The sequence below is a fragment of the Mycteria americana genome, chromosome 5 (assembly GCF_035582795.1).
Source record: "Mycteria americana isolate JAX WOST 10 ecotype Jacksonville Zoo and Gardens chromosome 5, USCA_MyAme_1.0, whole genome shotgun sequence".
In the NCBI taxonomy this organism is placed as follows: domain Eukaryota; kingdom Metazoa; phylum Chordata; class Aves; order Ciconiiformes; family Ciconiidae; genus Mycteria; species Mycteria americana.
Genome location: NC_134369.1, coordinates 11,585,681 through 11,604,419, shown reverse-complemented (window position 1 = coordinate 11,604,419; position 18,739 = coordinate 11,585,681). Strand labels below are relative to the sequence as shown.

The 18,739-nt window shown below is 35.0% G+C and overlaps 1 protein-coding gene across 5 annotated transcripts in view; it reads left to right on the top strand.

The window, feature by feature from the left end:
* The window catches only part of USP47 (ubiquitin specific peptidase 47), a 59,078-nt gene that overhangs the window by 19,783 nt on the left and 20,556 nt on the right, over positions 1 to 18,739 (top strand). For 3 of the 5 annotated variants that reach the window (XM_075502125.1, XM_075502129.1, XM_075502128.1), the window contains 12 exons: positions 35 to 151; positions 1,292 to 1,430; positions 3,102 to 3,198; positions 3,731 to 3,876; positions 4,704 to 4,783; positions 5,646 to 5,795; positions 11,980 to 12,075; positions 12,166 to 12,318; positions 13,736 to 13,903; positions 16,209 to 16,340; positions 17,068 to 17,144; positions 17,458 to 17,513. In XM_075502125.1, coding sequence (XP_075358240.1) covers positions 35 to 151; positions 1,292 to 1,430; positions 3,102 to 3,198; positions 3,731 to 3,876; positions 4,704 to 4,783; positions 5,646 to 5,795; positions 11,980 to 12,075; positions 12,166 to 12,318; positions 13,736 to 13,903; positions 16,209 to 16,340; positions 17,068 to 17,144; positions 17,458 to 17,513 — 1,411 coding nt within the window. The remainder of the gene's footprint in view (positions 1 to 34; positions 152 to 1,291; positions 1,431 to 3,101; positions 3,199 to 3,730; positions 3,877 to 4,703; positions 4,784 to 5,645; positions 5,796 to 11,979; positions 12,076 to 12,165; positions 12,319 to 13,735; positions 13,904 to 16,208; positions 16,341 to 17,067; positions 17,145 to 17,457; positions 17,514 to 18,739) is intronic. The other 2 variants (XM_075502127.1, XM_075502126.1) reach the window with 2 other exon arrangements.

Below are 18,739 nucleotides of genomic sequence, written 5' to 3'. Positions count from 1 at the left end.
TTGGGTTGGTTTGTTTCTTTTTTTTTTTTTTTAGCAGACTCCAATAGATCAGAACAGTGACAAAACTATTCTTGATGCTGGTTTTGAGCCAGGGAAGAAGAACTTCCTGCATTTGACAGACAAAGATGGTGAGCAGCCTCATATAATGCCGGTAAGTAAAATCTCCGCTCAGCTACATAAGCTATAGTGTTGGAGGGAGAGAGATGTATGTTCTGTGTATTGCTCTTGTGAGATCAGAAAATGAAATAAAATTGGGCTGTATATTTCATACAATAATCTTCTTCAGGAACCTTCTCAACAGACTTTTAGACTACTATTTTACACTTCTAGGTTTCTCCTGAGTAGGACCAATTCCATTAGTAATGATTTGCGGTCACTTTTTATTCACGCTTGTCAAATATTTATGTAATGCTTTGCTATGAGTAATTTTTTAAGATTATATCATTAATTTGACATATTTAGAGATAAGTCTTAACAATACAGGTTTAATCATATACCTAATCCTTTTCCTCTGGGTGTTTGAAAGCAATATTAGGCCACTCTGACAGAATTCTCAGAAACAGCAGTCCTGTATCAACAGCAGTTACCTACTTCCAAATTTACCTTTAAGAAAAAAAAAATGTAAAAGAAGAGTTGTTAGTGTTGCTAGAAGCAACTGTCTGCCATAACAAAATACTTGAAATTTCCTATTTCTCAAATATGTGATGCAGTGAAAGATAAACACAGCCGCAGTTTATTTAAATCAGAGATTGGATAGGCTAGTGATATATTAAGATTTATTACTTAGCTCTCATGTCAGCATAATGCTGGCCTACTTAGCCTTTATTGTGGACTTAATTACCTGAAAAGGGGAAAAAAAAAAAAAACCCACGTTTAAATAATTGTGCACAAGGTCAGAATTTGAGGGTGATTCTGAAATAATATCGAATTGTAATTTTTATACCTGGAAAAAAAAAAAGAATCTCATTCTGTGCAGAAAACTTGAGACATAGGAGATACTCAATTGCAAGCTTGCTTGTTGTATGCTTTATGGTACTGTATTTGATTATACAGTATTCTAAGGGGCATTTGCTTCCACTAATATGAAGAACAGTTTCTCAAGGGGTTGAGAATTTGGAGGGCAAAATTAGAGTTACTCAAGCAACTGTATAACTGCAATTTTGTAACATTTGTGTGATACTCTAGCAAAATTGATTTCTTAGCCACAAGAGAAAGAAGTAAAACTTGTAGGTGCTTCAATAAAAATTTGTTGTCTAATTTTTGCATAAAATCAGTGTATTTATGTTTTTAGGAGGAGTCGGGTACAACAGATGACAATGCGCAAGACAGATTTATAGGCCCTCTTCCAAGAGAAGGCTCTGTTGGCTGTACCAATGACTATGTCAGTCAAAGCTACTCTTATTCTTCAGTCCTGAGCAAATCAGAGACAGGTACAGTGTTCTCTCTTGTAGACGCAATGCTAATTCATAATTATTTTAGCATATTTTCAAGTAGCAGCACTTCAAGATTTTTGAAATAAATTGCAATTTATTTTAAAAAAAACCCCATGTCACTACTACATTTTCCATCGTGTTTTCTACAATATTCTCGTATCGCTTTGGGAACAGACGAGTTGTATCCCATCCTTTTCTTACTTGTGACAGTGCAATTCAAACTCTCTGTTGGGCCCTCGTTTTCAGTTTTAATCTGCTGCTGTGTGCCTAGTTGAGTAGTCAGGATTGTATTACCAGAAAGTATTCACCTGAAGCTGAGTGTTCACTCACAGCATAATGAGTACTTGATACTCTGTTATAGAGGGGCTGTTGCCAAATCTTTGCACTTCGTGTGTTAACTGAAGTCTTCCTCCTGTAGCCCCTGGTTGCAGTTTTCTCTGCCTGCACCATGATTCCCCTGGTTCATCCTCCTCTGCCTGGCTCCCCACCAGCAAGTGGAAACTCCCTCTGGAAGGGAAGCGCAGCTCTGCCTCGCAGACAAGTGCCAGGGCAGATCCCAGGAGGCTGTCTGGGTGCCTTTGCTGCACAGGGGGCAGGAGGAGACAGCAAGTTACAGCTCAGTAATGAGATAAACTCCTGATACTAAATTTGGTGAGCAGACACAAAGACGACATCCGTATTACACCGATTCATGCGTGTTCAAGACTTTTTTGAGGGATAAGAAAGTTTTATCTGCCACATACCAGTTTTTCATTTAATATAGCTATGAAAAGATCATCTGTATAGAGCAGAGTAATAAATAAAATACACATGTTCTAACTTGGTCTCTTCACAGAAAATGCCTGTGTTTTGCATGGAGTAGCTGCCTTTTCATTACTAGTAGGGAAATTAGATTTTTTTTTTTATACTTACTAAGAGCTTCAGAGTATAAATAGGCATATTTAATTTCTTTATTACACTATGCTTCAGTATATGCTGCTTACTTATCAACTATTGTTAATATTGTATATTTTGGAGAAAATCTTAAAATTACAGTAAGATGAATATAAGTAAATAATTCCCTTTTCAGCTAATAAAAATGACACTGATTTTTAGTAGCTGTTTTAATTGGTTATTATGGGAGAAGGTTTTCGAAGATACATGTGCGAGGGCACTTTAGAGTTTTTTTTTTTTTTAATAGTTCTGAGATTGATAGTACAAACCAATGCAGATACAAATTATATTTACATTATAACTAGGATATTTTTAGTTGATATCAGTCAATAAGTAAGCTAGTACACAATTTTTTCTTTAAAAATTCTAGTTTCTTCTGTAAAAATGTTTACATCTACTATTAAAATATTTACAGTTACCTACATCCCCATTGGTGCAGTATTCAACACCAAGTATTGGTTATTATTGTGAAACATAATTTGTGATCACTAAAATAGCTTTGTGTCAATTCAGGGAAATTATTTCTGTTGTGTAAACTATTACTCTCTATTGCTCTTCAGAAATGAGCAATTGTAATAGTCTCTCAATTTTTATAGTGTAAATAACAATAAATGACAACAGATGGATGCAATTCTTAAATGTTATCACAGAATTGTTTTCTTGTCAAATGTTTTAACTCTTAGTGATTTCCCACCTTTTTGCATTATTTCCATCTCATTCTTCTTGTATATTTAGGTTATGTGGGGCTAGTAAATCAAGCAATGACTTGCTACTTGAACAGCCTTCTACAAACACTTTTCATGACTCCTGAATTTAGAAATGCATTATATAAGTGAGTATATATAATCAAAACCTGTTCTTAAATTTGTGCTGGTGTATATTGGTAGGAGACCCTTTTGAATTCCTCCTCTCAAAATTTCCTTGTTTGGATGCTGAAAAGCATGCTTGAAGTCAAGCTGGATAGGCTATTATAAATTATATCTGCTTAAAAGCTTCAGATTTTTAGTAAAATACTAAGATATGTTACTGGTTCTGGCATGGACAAGCTTTTTAATGAACTTGCCCCACCTTGAAAACATCAAACTTGAAATTAAATGTGATGCTAAGTGCAGTTCATGTCTGTATTTGTGCAGTGAATGGCTTCAAAATTATTCCATTCGTGTTAGATTTGTACATTTAAAGTATAGTATTGTCATTTACTGCAGAAATGGAAAGCAATTTCCTTTGACTTTTCCCAAGAAACAGCTTCAGTTAATGTCTGTAATCTGGCAGACCTCTTGAAATGTAATAAATGTTGATTTAAATGCCTTTTTGAGTAATGTTTTCAAAGCATTTTTAATTGTCAAATCTTGTGTTGTGAATAGATGGGAATTCGAAGAATCTGAAGAGGATCCTGTGACGAGTATCCCCTACCAGCTTCAAAGACTGTTTGTTTTACTGCAGACCAGCAAAAAAAGAGCAATTGAAACAACAGATGTTACACGGAGTTTTGGATGGGATAGTAGTGAGGGTAATATGCAGCTATTAAGCTTGTGTGATTTGCTTCAGCAGCTGCCTGTTAGGGGCCTAAACTGTGGTTGATAGGGAAAAATACCAGAATAATTAAAAATAATTATTAGAATCCACTTTATTTCAATGGAAACAAAATAGCCTAAATGGATACTTTATTGTGGTGTGTGTTTGATTTTTGAAGAGATTATGTCTGTGAGTTTTAGGCTGTTAAAGTAAAAATCATTATATTTTTGTAATTAAGTCATCATTACAGTTGTTAATTGTTTCTAAAGAAGTAGCTCTTTATGAGAAACTTGTGTCTGTTTTAAATCACAAATGTCAAATGCATGTGTTCCACTGAAGTAGAAAATAATATGGATAATTCAATAAAAAAACCCACTGTATTTGTCTTTTTGACACTTGGTAGTGTAATTTTGCCGCATAACCTGCTGATTTTTCCATGGAGTAATCACATGATGATAAGGAGTTGGATTTCAGGGTCCTTACACTTACAAGGAAAAAAAAATAATTGAGTTTTAGAGAATCAGCGCAAAGTGGGAAATAAGTCAGAATCAGTTTATTTTGTAACAGTGCATATTAGCATTTCCATATTTTTTACATATTCTTGCTTATGTATGCAATTCTTGTTTATGCATAAACATTGTGAGCAAGTTGGCTGCTTATTTTTCTGACTTAACTTCAATTGAACACTGGCCCAATAGTGAATAATGTAGTAAATAATAGGTACAGACTTAAACAAATTGATAGCTTTTTAGGAAGTATTCTCAGGCTACAGTCAGTATTGGGGCTAATAACATCTCCTGTTTTAATTTAAATTTCTAACAGCATGGCAGCAACATGATGTACAGGAGCTTTGTAGAGTCATGTTTGATGCTTTGGAGCAGAAATGGAAGCAAACAGAACAGGTAATTGTATAAAAACTTTTTTCCGTTCTGTCAGCAGTGTGGTAATGTTGTGGGGTTTTGTTGTTGTTTTTTAAGGATGATCATGAAAAATGTTAACTGAATTTTAAACACAAGGTTATTGAAAGTCTGCAATAGTTGCCAGTTTTCTTGTTTGATGCAATAGTTAAGCTACTATAAGTACGACTTCCAAGAGTGTGTTGCCTCTGTTTTCCTCCCCTGTTTAGAAGTGGAATATTCTGAACTCTGGATATTTAGTCTTTATTCGAGGCACAGAAAGTGATTGTGTAACTGCTCTTCTGTGATAGCTTCCTTGCTGTCAGTATTTATTAGGCTATGTTGCAGGCTCTTGCAGCTCAAGCCCACTCTCCTAATGTAGGAGAAAGGTAGGCGTACATTCATAACGCATGCTACATTCTAGTAAGTGGCCAACTTGTTACAGGCCAATCTTCAGATTTGTAGATTGGCAAATACTTCCTCTATCTTTCTGCACCTACCCCTGGAGACACAGAGAAAGACTGTCGTATCAATCTGTTAACAATGTCTGCAAGATCAGGCTTGTTTTTGAAACATAAACTTCAATTTTGGTAGTTTGGTAGTCACTCTTAAGACGTGACCATAAAGTATACTGTGAAGCTTATATAACGTGGTTTGAGAAGCTCATTTGATCCATGTTTTGTACAGTGGTGGGGCAGGGGAAAACAAGAAATCAAGGGGTGGATGTCCTACTGGGGAATGGTATTCTAAATGTGTAGCTATGCAATTAAGATTTAATTTTAAAAAGGCATTTTGTTGTAAAACTAAAGAAAGGAAATATATTCTGTTTCATTTGTTTAAAGCTCTGTTGAATATCTGTTTGTTTCAGGCCGACCTTATAAATCAACTGTATCAAGGCAAACTGAAGGACTATGTAAGATGTCTAGAATGTGGCTATGAAGGCTGGAGAATCGACACTTACCTGGATATTCCTTTGGTCATCCGGCCGTATGGCTCCAACCAGGCGTTTGCTAGCGTGGTGTGTACTATTATGCTGACTAATAGTGCATCCATACACACATAGAATACATAATGCGACAGTGGTATAATTTGTTACATGGTAAGTATCATCCTAGATACTCCATCTTGGGGTGTTCGTCTTTGTGCAGTGAACCAGCTAGCAAGTTCTAGAAGATTTTTTTTGGCTTTTGGTTTATTTTTTGTTTTGTTTTTTCTTTTGCCCTTCAATGAGTCCTACTGGTGCATGTATAAGGGGAGGGGAAATGCAACTTCATTGCCTTAGGGCTGCAGTAATCAATTATTTTCTTCCTGATAAAATTTTCATCATTTACCCAAGATATTTTTATGAGATCACTAAGTTTTATTTGGGTTCTTCTCTTTATTGACACATCTGCTAAATTTTCATAGCATTGTTGAAAATCTTAGTGAAAGAACAGAATGTTGACTTAGAATTTTTAGTTTAATTACCATGTTGTTGCTGTGCTTTTTAAAGTTCACATCTCAAATACCATATGCTTTTAACAGCAATTTAATGATAATGAAAAATCATATCGTACATCAGTGTTCTTGGTCACTTTTGCTCCAGCATTACTGATGTTGGCAAGCATATATATTGCTTAGTAAATCTGTGGAAGTTCTTTTGTTTTATGTTTTCCACTCCCCTGAAAAGAAGTGATTACAAACTGTGAAATTCCACTGTTGTGGCTTAAAATACCTGTACTATGGATGAAGTTGTGAGAAAGAATAAATCAAACAAGTCTTTCAGTAAAGGTTGTTTTAAACAAACACTTGTTGTGTAATTGGCTTACCAGGATTATTTATTATATATAAAGTATTTTTCCTTTTGTATTTAGTATGGTGGCAATATTTTTAAGCACTAATAGTCTGTAATTCTTAACAGTAATTCTGTTAAGAATTGTTAGAATTAGGTTAAACTGCAGTGTAGGTTCAAAGTACTTCATACTTTAAAACTTTAAATACCAATCTTGAGAAGTAGTAAAGATGAGGAACATTGATCTCACAAAAAGGATTCAAGTTAGTAAAGTCCTTTGAATTCTTTTTAAGATTGCATTAAAATTTTTTAGAACTATCCAGCTAATTGAAGCTGTATTCCATTGATATAGGTTGATGTTTTATGTAGATGGCTTCCCTTTTCACCTTTTAAAAGTCATTTCTAGAAATAGTCCCTAAACCAAAAATTTTTCTTGTAATTTTTATTCAATAATGAGATTTTTCTGATCTATTAAAGTAATGAAAACAATTCAGTTCATGTAGTTGTATTCCGCATTTAACAATGCATTGTACATGTCGCAAATTGGAATTTTTTTCTTTAGAAGTCTATAGCAGAATACTAAAAAATGACTTTGTATATTTGTAGAAACACAGAAAGCTTGAACAATTAAGAACTTAAGTATCAGATTACTTTTAGTAGTATTTGATATTTCTCCTGTAAATCAGCATTTACTGGGTTTACTACATTGAGGAAAATAGTTTTAAGATTTTTATTACACAGAGTTACACGGTTGCAATTTGTACTGATCGTTCAATTTTTGAGCTTTTTTTAATTCGTATTCTGATTATATTCAGTTTATTCTCCTCCCTGCATTTGTATTATCTATAGCAGATGTAATTTTTAGTTTTGTAGTCTTCAACAGTGGGGAGATATGGAGGATACTTGCTTTTGGAGAAGGGAAAAATCGCCTGTTTCTAAATGGAATTCTCTGAAGGTAGTATCCTCCATTGATCCATAGACGATGGTGATTTAGTAGGTGTAGGTAAAAGGGTATGAGTGAGAGATCAAAAACTTCACACATGCGCTAATAGGGCTTATAGAAGGGAATGTAAAACTTTTTAGACCTTGCTAGTCAGCTCCTGAGGGAACTTGCAGCAGGCGACACAACCCAAGATAGGGGATCTAAGGAGGATACTACCTTCAAAGAACTCTAGTTAGAGGTAAGTGATTTTCCATTACTTTCTAATAAGAGAGAATGGATGTATGAGCTTTAAGTAAGGTTAATCTGTAGAATGCCACATAAAGTGTATTATCCCACTGTTCGACATTGTGTACTACCAAAAAAATGTAGATACCTGAAATGTTGCATTTATCTGTACATATGTATGTATTACTTAAATACATGGGAACATTGAAGAACTGGGAAGGATAATGTTATGCTTTCTTTATTTCCTAATACAAAATAATTCTGAAATTCTTCAGTATGTTTTTAAGGTCTGCATTTTGAAATTTTTTTTTGTGATTCCCCACTCCATCCGCCAAGTTCCTGTAGTAAGACTACATAGCTACAAACTCGTTAGGGCATCTCTGGGGCACTGAGATCTTGTCCGTATGTATCTCAAGATAGTTTCTGAAAAAGTACTTACGCTATCTGCATTGTTCAAGGGCATGGTTTAAAAAAACCTGAGTCGGTCTTTTCTTGAGGTCAGTAGAAATATAGACATAAAAATACATAGCTTATTTCAAGGAGGTGAACAGGAGCAGCAGTTCATGTAATGATTTTTGTAGGTACTAGTATCTTTTGTATAGATGCCTGAATTTAACAGCATTAGACATAAGCTAAAAAGAGGTTTTTGATTGCAAAACATAAAAATTTTGCAAGATGAAGAACAGCTGAGAGAAGAGTGGATGCAATGGGGAACTAGCTGTCATGCTGAAATTATGTTACTAGAAAACAGTGGAAATTGCTTTGTAATACTAGAAGACTAGTAATAATACAAGTATTCTGGAGATATAGCAAGTATAGTTCTGTTTTAAGTGTTGCTGGTTTTCACCATCTTTTATATGTTAGCTTTTCTTTTGAGGGTGTAGGTATGCATACAAGTAGACCTTTTTGGGGGCAGAAATTAATTTGGACTTATGTGTGAACTTACTTTGTGGTGTCATTGCCAAACTAAAGCTGTTGAAGGCAGTTAGAGTATGGATGATGTGATATTTACTTTTTTAAGCTAGATTGGTAAAGACAAGGTCCTGTATTTTTAGTTGAGCATATTCTTTGGACATGGTAAAACTAGATGAGCTCTGAAAATCTGAGATGAAATTAGTTTCTAGGTTTTTTCCACAGTTTTGCCTAATTGCTATTTATGGTGTAACTTTTCATAAAGGTTCTACTGCTCCTGTCCACAAGTTTTTATACAAATGCCTGCAGTAAGATACCTGTCAAACTACAGACTATATCATAATGCGTTTTTGTGGAGAAGAGTGTGTGCTAAGTGCCTGTCTTTAGCCAGACACTAATTAGTTTGAACTATTTGTTATGGCATTTTAGTATGCTAAGTGTTACAAATCTCATAATCAGAATATTAAAAAGTAGGTATACTCAGAACTTGGCTGGACAAGGCCCTGAGCAATGTGCTTTAAGTTGGACCTGCTTTGAGCAGGGAGTTAGGATCAGATGATGTCCAGAAGTTTCTTTCAGCCTATGTTGTTCCTTTGATTCTGTGAACTATAAAAAAGTTTAAATAGCTTTTGTCATACTAATCTATTGCTTGATCATTTACGGTATATTTCGAAGTGTGTGTGTGTGGGGAATGGTGGAAATGCTTAGTAGCTCTAAGACTAAATGATAGTTACCTCTTCGAAGATAACTTCAAAGGTAACATTAAAAGTAGAGTTGCACAAAAATGGGGCATGTCATGCAATAGGTTGCACAGCATAGAAGCTTTGTCACTAGTTTTGATGAATAAACTGTCAGAGTAGAAAATGGTGAACTGCATTAGAATAGGAATTGTATTAAGAAACATCCCAATGAGCAGAACTAACTTTGGTGTAAAGATTGTATAGCAGAAAACTGGAGGAGACATAAATGAGTAAACCTGAGGAACAGCGATGTTCCTTATACAAGGATTGAAAAAGACATGGATATTCATATAGCTCAAAAATAATGGAGTTCTCAAGAGTTTTAGTCAGGTTTTTTGAAGCACAGCTCACCATGTGTGGTAAGCAGCGAAACCACAAGAGTAATGTAATAATACTTCATTCAGTTTTTGGGGGTCTGAAGGATCATCACTTTTTTCTGTATGTAAAAATTTATAGTCTGTTTCCTTGTTAAATTGCACATAACATGAGTCTAAGCATTACATAATCATTTATGTCCCATTATTCATCTATTCCCATTCATTCATATTCATGTTGATGCATGAATTCAACTTTTTTCTTACATTCAAAATACATTTTTATTGTCTTAACTGGCATTTGCTTCATAAGAGATAGTTCTGTGGTCACTACGTGACGTCTTCTATGTTTCATGTTTCTGTGTTGGTTATTAACTTTTTTGCTTTCATCTAAACAGTTCTGAATATTCATTCCTTAACTAGTTTACAGAATAATCAAAATGCAGTAATCTATTTCTTCCCCTTTCTTTTTAAGCAGGGTTATAGCTTGCTTAGTTGTCTGTCTTACATTTTTAGAATGAGATTCCTCACATTTCGGTGCATGATCTTACTAAACATTAACTATTTGTTGCCCTTGAGTAAAAAGCAACTCAGCCTCTGTAGTGTTTAGGAAGTAAATACGTAGACAGTAGTTTAATTCAGACTCTAAAATGTTTTCATGTGTCTAGAGAGTCTCTCTGCTTAGGAGCTGTGATTTCAGGGCTGTTCAAAGGCTTTTCTGGCTGGATTCAAAAATGGTGAAGTGAGATGACTGCCTTCAGTGTACAGTCATCATATTCAGTCTGGCACATTTTTCATTTGTGAGTAGTTGTCACCTGGAATACAGTCCTTTTTAAAAAGTCCTTTGTCTTAGAACAGCGACAGAGCTTTTGTAAAATATTTATTTTATTATTGTTTTTGCTGCTTCCTTGAGTTCTCAGAAAGAAAGAAGGGAAGAATTGGAGGCTTTTTGAAGAACTTGGCATATCCTTGATTTCCTCCCAGTGTGACTTATCAAACAACATGATTTAGATAGTAATCTTAAGTTCTGTACTACCTATATTGCAACTGGGTGAGTTTACTCTGCCCGGTTAAGCCCCTCTTACTTATTCAGACTTCAGGGAAAAGCTACACTCCTTTGTAAGAGATGATTTTTAAAGCATTTTTTTCTGTTGATCTTTGCTTTAAACTGAATGTCTAAATTAAATATGCAAGTGGGTATTTGTTTTCACCTCCATAGGTGAACAGAAAACTACTGGGTTCCACTTGGAGTTCAGAAACCCAAAGCTTGTGGGCTTGCAAGGTGACTGGGTTAAAGGCTTTAACTTTTAAAATCTCTGGGTAAAATTCTTCACTGAATCCATCTCAATATTCCTAGTGAATTTTGTTTGAACAAGTTTGTTCTCAAGTATATACAACTTCTGTGCAATATCATTGTTGCAAATGATGTTAGGGGGAGGACTAATGATCAGTTTGGTTGCATTTTGAATATTCTTTGCTGTAGTGCAGAGCAAAGTGGAAATTATTAAACTCCTGGATTTAAGTATTAGTGACAGATCTTTTAGGCAGCCTCCAGAGGACAAAATTCCAGTTATCAGTCAGTTGTTTCATAATGTTTGTTCTAGGAAGCTAGTTCTGCCTTTATAGGAGATGGCCATCTGATTCTCACTCCTTTGGGAGTGAAGTGCAAATATTCTCTCACCCTCCTTTCCCCACCTTTCACTTAAAAGTAGTATCTTCAAATGTAGTTTCCTAAGTCCCTTTGTAGAATGGGACTAAGGCTGTCTTCAGGCAGGGTATTGAGGAACTGAGTAACATTTTTTTTGTGCTGGCTTCCCCCACCCCAGTAATTCTTGGATGGTATCTGTTGGGAAAAACTCCGCTTGAAATGCAGAAGAACAATCTGAAAATTCTGGGAGGACAGGGCCAAAGCAGGGTAAAAAATAAGCTCATTTTCACAGCAGCTGATTGAACAGACGTGACTAAATGTGATGTGCAAGATAACAGGAGTAAAGATCATTTTATATTGTATGGTTATAAAAAAAAAAAGTCAGCTTGGATTCATCAAATACTGAATGAAATATAGTTAGCAGTAATTTGTGGTTTGACTGTTTAATCTTGGGCTGGGTAGAAAAGTTGTTTCTCTTAATATTTTCCTGACACTGTCTCTATCAAAGTTTATGTCAATCAAATTTTGGTTGTAGATTTAATTGAAGTAATTTGTATGTGTTTGCAATTTCATTGTAAATTTATCATTCTGATTTATACCTACACAGTAAACATTTTTTAAAAATCAGGTAACATCTTTTTATTATTAGGAAGAAGCACTGCATGCTTTCATTCAGCCCGAGATTCTTGATGGCCCCAATCAGTATTTTTGTGAACGATGTAAGAAGAAATGTGATGCAAGGAAGGTAAAGACTGTCCAAACCATTTGTGACAATGACTTTTGGTAAACACCAATCCTGACAATAGTAGCATAATCTTGTCTTTGCTTCATTTAGGGCCTGCGGTTCTTGCATTTTCCATATCTGCTGACATTACAGCTGAAGAGATTTGACTTTGATTATACCACTATGCACAGAATTAAACTCAATGATCGTATGACTTTTCCTGAAGAGTTAGACATGAGTGTCTTCATTGATGTTGAAGATGAGGTAAAGTGTTTGGTTTCAGAGAAAAGTCTTTACCTTTCTTGAAGTTTCTCATTAAGAAAACTAAAATGTCGGTCTAATAAACCCATGTTAACAATATTATTCATCTATATAAAATGGTCTTTAGCCATGGCAATGTTTTAATTTGAAGTTTTTAAATCTGTCCATGTGGATTTTTGTTATGTTGAAAAGAAAGTATGTTCTGTAATCACTATAGGGTTTCCATGCTTCAATAAGAAGCTGTTTCTGATTTCTTGTATCTTCACAAGTGATTTAAAAGCACAGATCTCAAGGCTTCTTTGTATACTGCAAATCCAGAATGAAACGTATTTCTTAAACTTGTGTCTGAATCTGTTTTGGTCACAAGAGGTGATGTAAAGTTTTGAAACTCTGAATGCTGAGGTTAGTACAGAAAACATTAATGATTGATTCCTTCCCTCTGACTCACAATGTTGTGTATGCTGTAGAAATGAGATTTGTAAAATTTTATTTTTCACTTGTATCTTCTTCTGGCCTTTAACTCTTCTGGTTTTGGCCAAAATCCACGTTGTGCAATTACATTCACCAAAAAGTATTTAATGTGCCTTCTGCATTAAACGCTAAATTTATTCCTCTAATTCCATTCCTGAAAACATGTCACTTTGCTAGCTTGTAGTGATATAAGAGAACTGCTGCATTGATATGCATATGGAGAGGCTTTTCTGACTCTATACAAACCTTTGGTTTATGAAGTATGCCATTTGAGCAATTTGATACCTCTCAAAGTGTTATTGGGGGGGCTAAATGAGAATGAAGATTGATCTGGGAGAATAGAACTTGAGACAAAATTAACAACTGTTAGAAAATCAAAAGAATTATCCAAAGGAAAGAGGATCAGGTAAGAGGTGGATATACTGACTTGTACTAAATGAACTGCATTCATTAGTGTTGTTGACATCATGCTTTTAAGCTAATAGAACACTAATCAGTCTTACTGTAATACCTTGACTCTGTCCAGTGAGTTGAAATGGAAAAAAATCTTTCACTGTGGATGAAAGTTTTTCCAGTCAAATCACTTCTGATTAACAGGGCCATGTTATAATAGGATTTATTATCTAATATTAGACTTCCAGTTATTTAATTGAATGAACTAGTAAATGGAATAGGGTAGTAGCAGATATAATCTTGTCAAGTATGAAACCATGTAATTACCATTCAGTTGCACACAAGACATGAAAATATTGATCTAAGAGGTGGGCTGAAGAGAGTTACTAACAGAAACAAGTCAGTTCTTGATGCTGAATTGCAGAGATCCCTAGGTTTTGAGGAGTTTCATTGTTTTTAAGATTGGAGTCTTTTCATTTCACAAACATATTGTTATTTCTTGTTCTGTGTAACTTTAAATGTTGTATAATACTAGTATATGTGTCTTATTTTTAAGAAGTCTCCTCAGACTGAGAGTTGCACTGATAGCGGAGCTGAAAATGAAGGCAGTTGTCACAGTGATCAAATGAGCAATGATTTTTCTAATGATGATGGAGTTGATGAAGGAATCTGCCTTGAAAGCAATAGTGCAGCAGAAAGAATTTCTAAAGCTGGCAGTGAAAAGGTATGTTTAAAAAGTGTTGTAATGGGTCTGATTGGGCTGGAGTTAATTTTCTTCATAGCAGCCCATATGGTGCTCTGTTTTGGATTTGTGACTAAAGGTGTTGACAGCACACCAGTGTGTTAACTCTTGCTGAACAGTGTTGCACAGCACCAAGGCTTTCTCTGTTTCTCATTCTGTCCCTGTAATGAGTAGGGCTAGGGGTAGGTTAGAGGCTGGAAAGGGGGACATAGCTGGGACAACTGACCTGAATTGACCAGAGGGATATTCCATGCCGTATTCCCTGCTGTGTAATATCATGCTCAGCAGTAAAAACTGGGCGCTTTCCAAAGTAGCTGTTGCTCAGAGACTGGCTGGGCATTGGTCTGCTGGTGGGAGGTGGTAATTGCCTTTGCATCATTGCATTTCCTCCCTCCCTCCCCTTTCCATCACTTACTAAACTGTTGTTACGTCCAACCGCAAGTTTTCTCACTTTTGCTCTTCCAAGCCTCTCCACCATCCCACTCGAGGGGAGGAGTGACTGACTGAGGGGTGGGTGCTTAGTTGCCGGTGAGGGTCAACCCACCACAAATGTAAATGATAAAAATATAAATACTTTTGATATTGGGGGTGGGGTGGGGGAGTGGGAGCATGTGTTTTTATTCAAATTCCAAAAATTGACACTACAGCAAAGGAAAACATGCAACTGATTTGGAGGTCACCTGAGAATAAAGATCTTCCCAGCTTGCCAGACTGAGAATTCCCAATAACTTGCTTTGGCAGCAGACCCTCAAATTGAAGACTGTTTTGTCTTGTGAGCAGTGGTTTTTTCTTTGAGACCAACTGTCAAAGGCCTACCAGCTTTGACTGCAAAAGTGTCTTGCAGTTTAGGAGAAGACTGGAAAGTTTTGAGCAGTCTCTGCCATCCGTTTCTTGTCCTTAAATAAACAATCGTATAGATGAGGCCATGGGTCTAAATGTTAAATATTCATTCAGTCATCTTGAATTAATATAAAGGAATTGAGCAGCAAGTCAGTCTAGGATAGCAGTCATCCTTCTGTGGGACATAAAGATTAGCAGAGATCTTCGTGAAACCTCGCCAATACAAAATTCATCAGAAATCTTGAGTTTTATGGTAATGTCTACAATGTATACTTCATGTGTTGTTATTCAGTGAACTCATGTGAAATTTGGCCAATAGCTTTTATTCAGACTTGTTAGGAAGCTGTTTGGCTCTAACTGTTACTTTCATAGATATTTAAAGGCTGTGTTGCATTTTAATCTGCACATCTGTCCCTGTTTACATTTACCTTAGACCATTTGAGAGGGTTTTTTGATAAATGTTCCAAATACTGTCAGTCTTGGCTGGAAAAAAGAAAGAAATTAATAGATAGTCATTTGACTGGAACAGGGACAGAATATTGTAATGTATCTGTAATGCAAATGTCATGTCCTCGTATTGACAGTAGCTTTGGCCAATTAATTCATACTACTTGTTCTCAAGGCAAACTAGCTGTCAAGCCATGTTGTTAGCTTCCTGGTTTGGATATCTTAATAATGGGTGCAGTATAAGCTAAGAATTTACAGAGCATTTCCTCTATATAATCTAAAAATGTTTATTTCGTGTAACACTTGTGTGAGTCAGTATCGTTCAGTTTTATTTTTTTTAATGTATGCACAACACTGAAGGTATGTCCTTAGTACCCTTTATTTCCATCCTTTTATCTATGAAGAGAAAGGTTTATGACAGCAGACTCGGAGTGGTGTGAGAGAAATTAATTGAGTGCTAATAAGCATTGAATGGCATGTTGCTGGTTTGCAATATACATTAAGGGGCAAAAAGCAATCTTCAAGAATGCAGAGAAGGGTGACAGGAAATAAGCCTAAACTTTGTAGTTACAGGCAAGTTGGTTGTTACTTTTGTTTCTTGTGTGGTGATATGTTTAATACCTATCTAACATAAGAATTAACAAATTCAGAGCTTGTACAGACAAGAAGTAACAGTAATGCATTAAGCCATTTCAAAAATGTTTCCATGATTTTTTTTCTTAAGTCATTTGGTCTTTTATCTCTCTCTTCCCACCAGCAAAAGGGGAAATTCCTCTTTACTTCCATTATTACATACTCTTGTATAACATTTAGCATATCAGAGCTCTGATTTTGTTCAGTGTCTATTGCAGTAATGCATTTCTGTTATACCGATCTGTTTTGTAACATACAACTATTTATATATTTGGGGTTGTTTAATTGTTTTAAAACTTTTTAAAATGATCATTTAGTTACCTTTTCTTTACTTAATATATATCACACCTTTTTCTTCTCTCCCCAGAGTTCTTTACTGTATGAGCTCTTTTCTGTTATGGTTCATTCTGGAAGTGCTGCTGGTGGCCATTATTATGCCTGTATAAAATCTTTTAGTGATGACCAGTGGTACAGCTTTAATGATCAGCATGTTAGCAAGGTAAAAATAGTATTTTTAGTTATCTTGTGTACTCATAGATGAACCAATAAGTTTGTATTTTGCATGTGATTTTTTCACTTATATATAATGAAGCTGGTTTTATGTGCAGATACTTCAAGCATTTACCTTGTTTCATATTCTTATCCTAATGTCCTGCCATATACATGTGTTTCACTCATTAGCTTAACCGATTTCTGGATATTTGTTTTTATTTATTTATGTATGGGGTGGGGGGGGTGGGGGAGGGGCAGGGAGTGTTTCTTCTTGATGGTGAAGGAGGGATGGTTCATAAAGAAGCCTTTACTCATGTACAGACCAGGCTGGATTTAGAATTTTGCCTTCTGTACATGTGAAGAATACCTCGTGCTTAGAGAATTGTATTTGTAGATCTATTACTACCCAGATTGTGCTGTTAAGCCTGTCCTGCTGATGCATTTCAGGTGTTACATGTATCCATAAATGTTATTGCAGTCAAGAACCTGGATAATGTTTTTCTAAGAAGTTCCTACTTTAAAAAAAAAAAAAATTTACATTCATTGTAAAATGAAGAGGCAGATCACTTTGAAACAGATTGTTTTGCAGTCAGCAAATAAGCAGAAATAGTTTTAAGAATTGGAATGATTAATACTGTGTGTTAAGTATATTATGCCATTTTTCCTAATGTGAAAAAAATGCATCTCGATTAGTGTGAGTTTCTCAAATAATCATTAAACTGATTTTCTGTTAGATAACTCAGGAAGATATTAAGAAAACATATGGTGGATCTTCCGGAAGCAGAGGCTATTATTCCAGTGCTTTTGCTAGGTTAGTAGTACTGTAATACTACTTTTCTTTCTGGTGGTGTTTTACTGTAATCAAATGAATGGCCAAGATGCATGTGCTTAACATGCTAGCTTAAAATTAACAATAGATGCTTCAAATAGTTGTAAAAAGTATCCTGACTAGTGTTTCAGATCATTAAAATAATGTGAAATTTATTTTTGAAAATCCTTTTTGGTTAGTGTATTGCTAAGATACGTATGACATAGCTCCTTACTGAAAAAAAACAAAACAACTTTTGAAGTCAATATTGTCGTCCTATCTGATAAATTCAGATAACTACTCTTTTCTCCACCAGCTCCACAAATGCATACATGCTGATATATAGACTGAAGGATCCAACGAGAAATGCAAGTAAGTATGTTTTACAGTTCTTAACTAGTAAGATTCTGTTGTGGAATAAGGAGATGTTTTCCATGTGATGAGTCCTAATTTTTGTGAGGATGGTGGTATTGGTATTTTTAGGGTAAGTTAAAGTAACTTTCATATAGGAAGCTTTCTCTTATAGATTTTCATTACTCTTTTTTTATAAAAAACCTTTATGGATCATTAGGAGGTCATCACAAAATAGATTTTCTAATTTTTTTAGTATTTTGGATATCATGGAAGTGGAAAACATTATACTGGGTGACACTGAATAAACTGTAATGTAATGCTATATTAGTGTCATGATTGGTAGTGGAATAAAAAATTTATTTTCTTCACTTAAAAATAAGTATTTAAGAACTTCATAGTGACACAATTTTACACTTTATTACCAGCCCTTATTGTTTGTGTTTCAGTTTGGAAGTGAGACAATATACTAGAAGTTAGATAGTCAGAAACAAATCTTGGATTTCATGGTCTTTTACTCCCCTCATCCCTGATTTAGTTCACCAAGGCTTAGAGGATGCCTGGCCCCATGCAATAGCTGACAGGTTGATTAATCTTTGAAATATGACACAGCGGAAAATGAAGATTCTGTTTGGATTCAAAACAGGAATATCTGGTTGGAGGCTTCATTTTCAAGTCTTGGCTAATTTCATAGGATCTTAGACTGTTCATATTACTAATAACTGTAAACTTCCAGGATTTCTCTTGTTGTAGATTTTTTAGTAATACAGTATTTGCTTGAAAACAATGTTTCTCATTTAAAATCTGAGCACACCTAAACGATGTAGTCATAAATGAAAGTTTGATAGAACTTCTTCTAACTAATATCAAAATAGAAGGAAGCATGTTAGTTTGCGGTTTTCCCATTCTTGTTAATCCCTTGTTAGAAGCACAGTTGTAGAAAGGAAACCATAAGAGCAGTGGCTAGCCACACTTGCTCTCATCAGCAGTGTGCCTGTAAGAAACGCATATTTTGTTAATATTCTAACTGGTTGAATTGAGCCAAAGATTTACTTGCTTGCAGTATCAAAGCTGTATTTTTTCTTTTAAGGAAAATTCAGTAGTCTGCCCTTATAAAGGGAAATTTGTCAGTTTGTTGCCTGGTTGAAGTTAGGCTGATAAATAGTGTAGACTGTTCTAAGTTTTTGGGGTGTATATAGTTCAATTGCCAGAACTTTAATGCCCTGAAGTGCACAAAAAAATCCAGT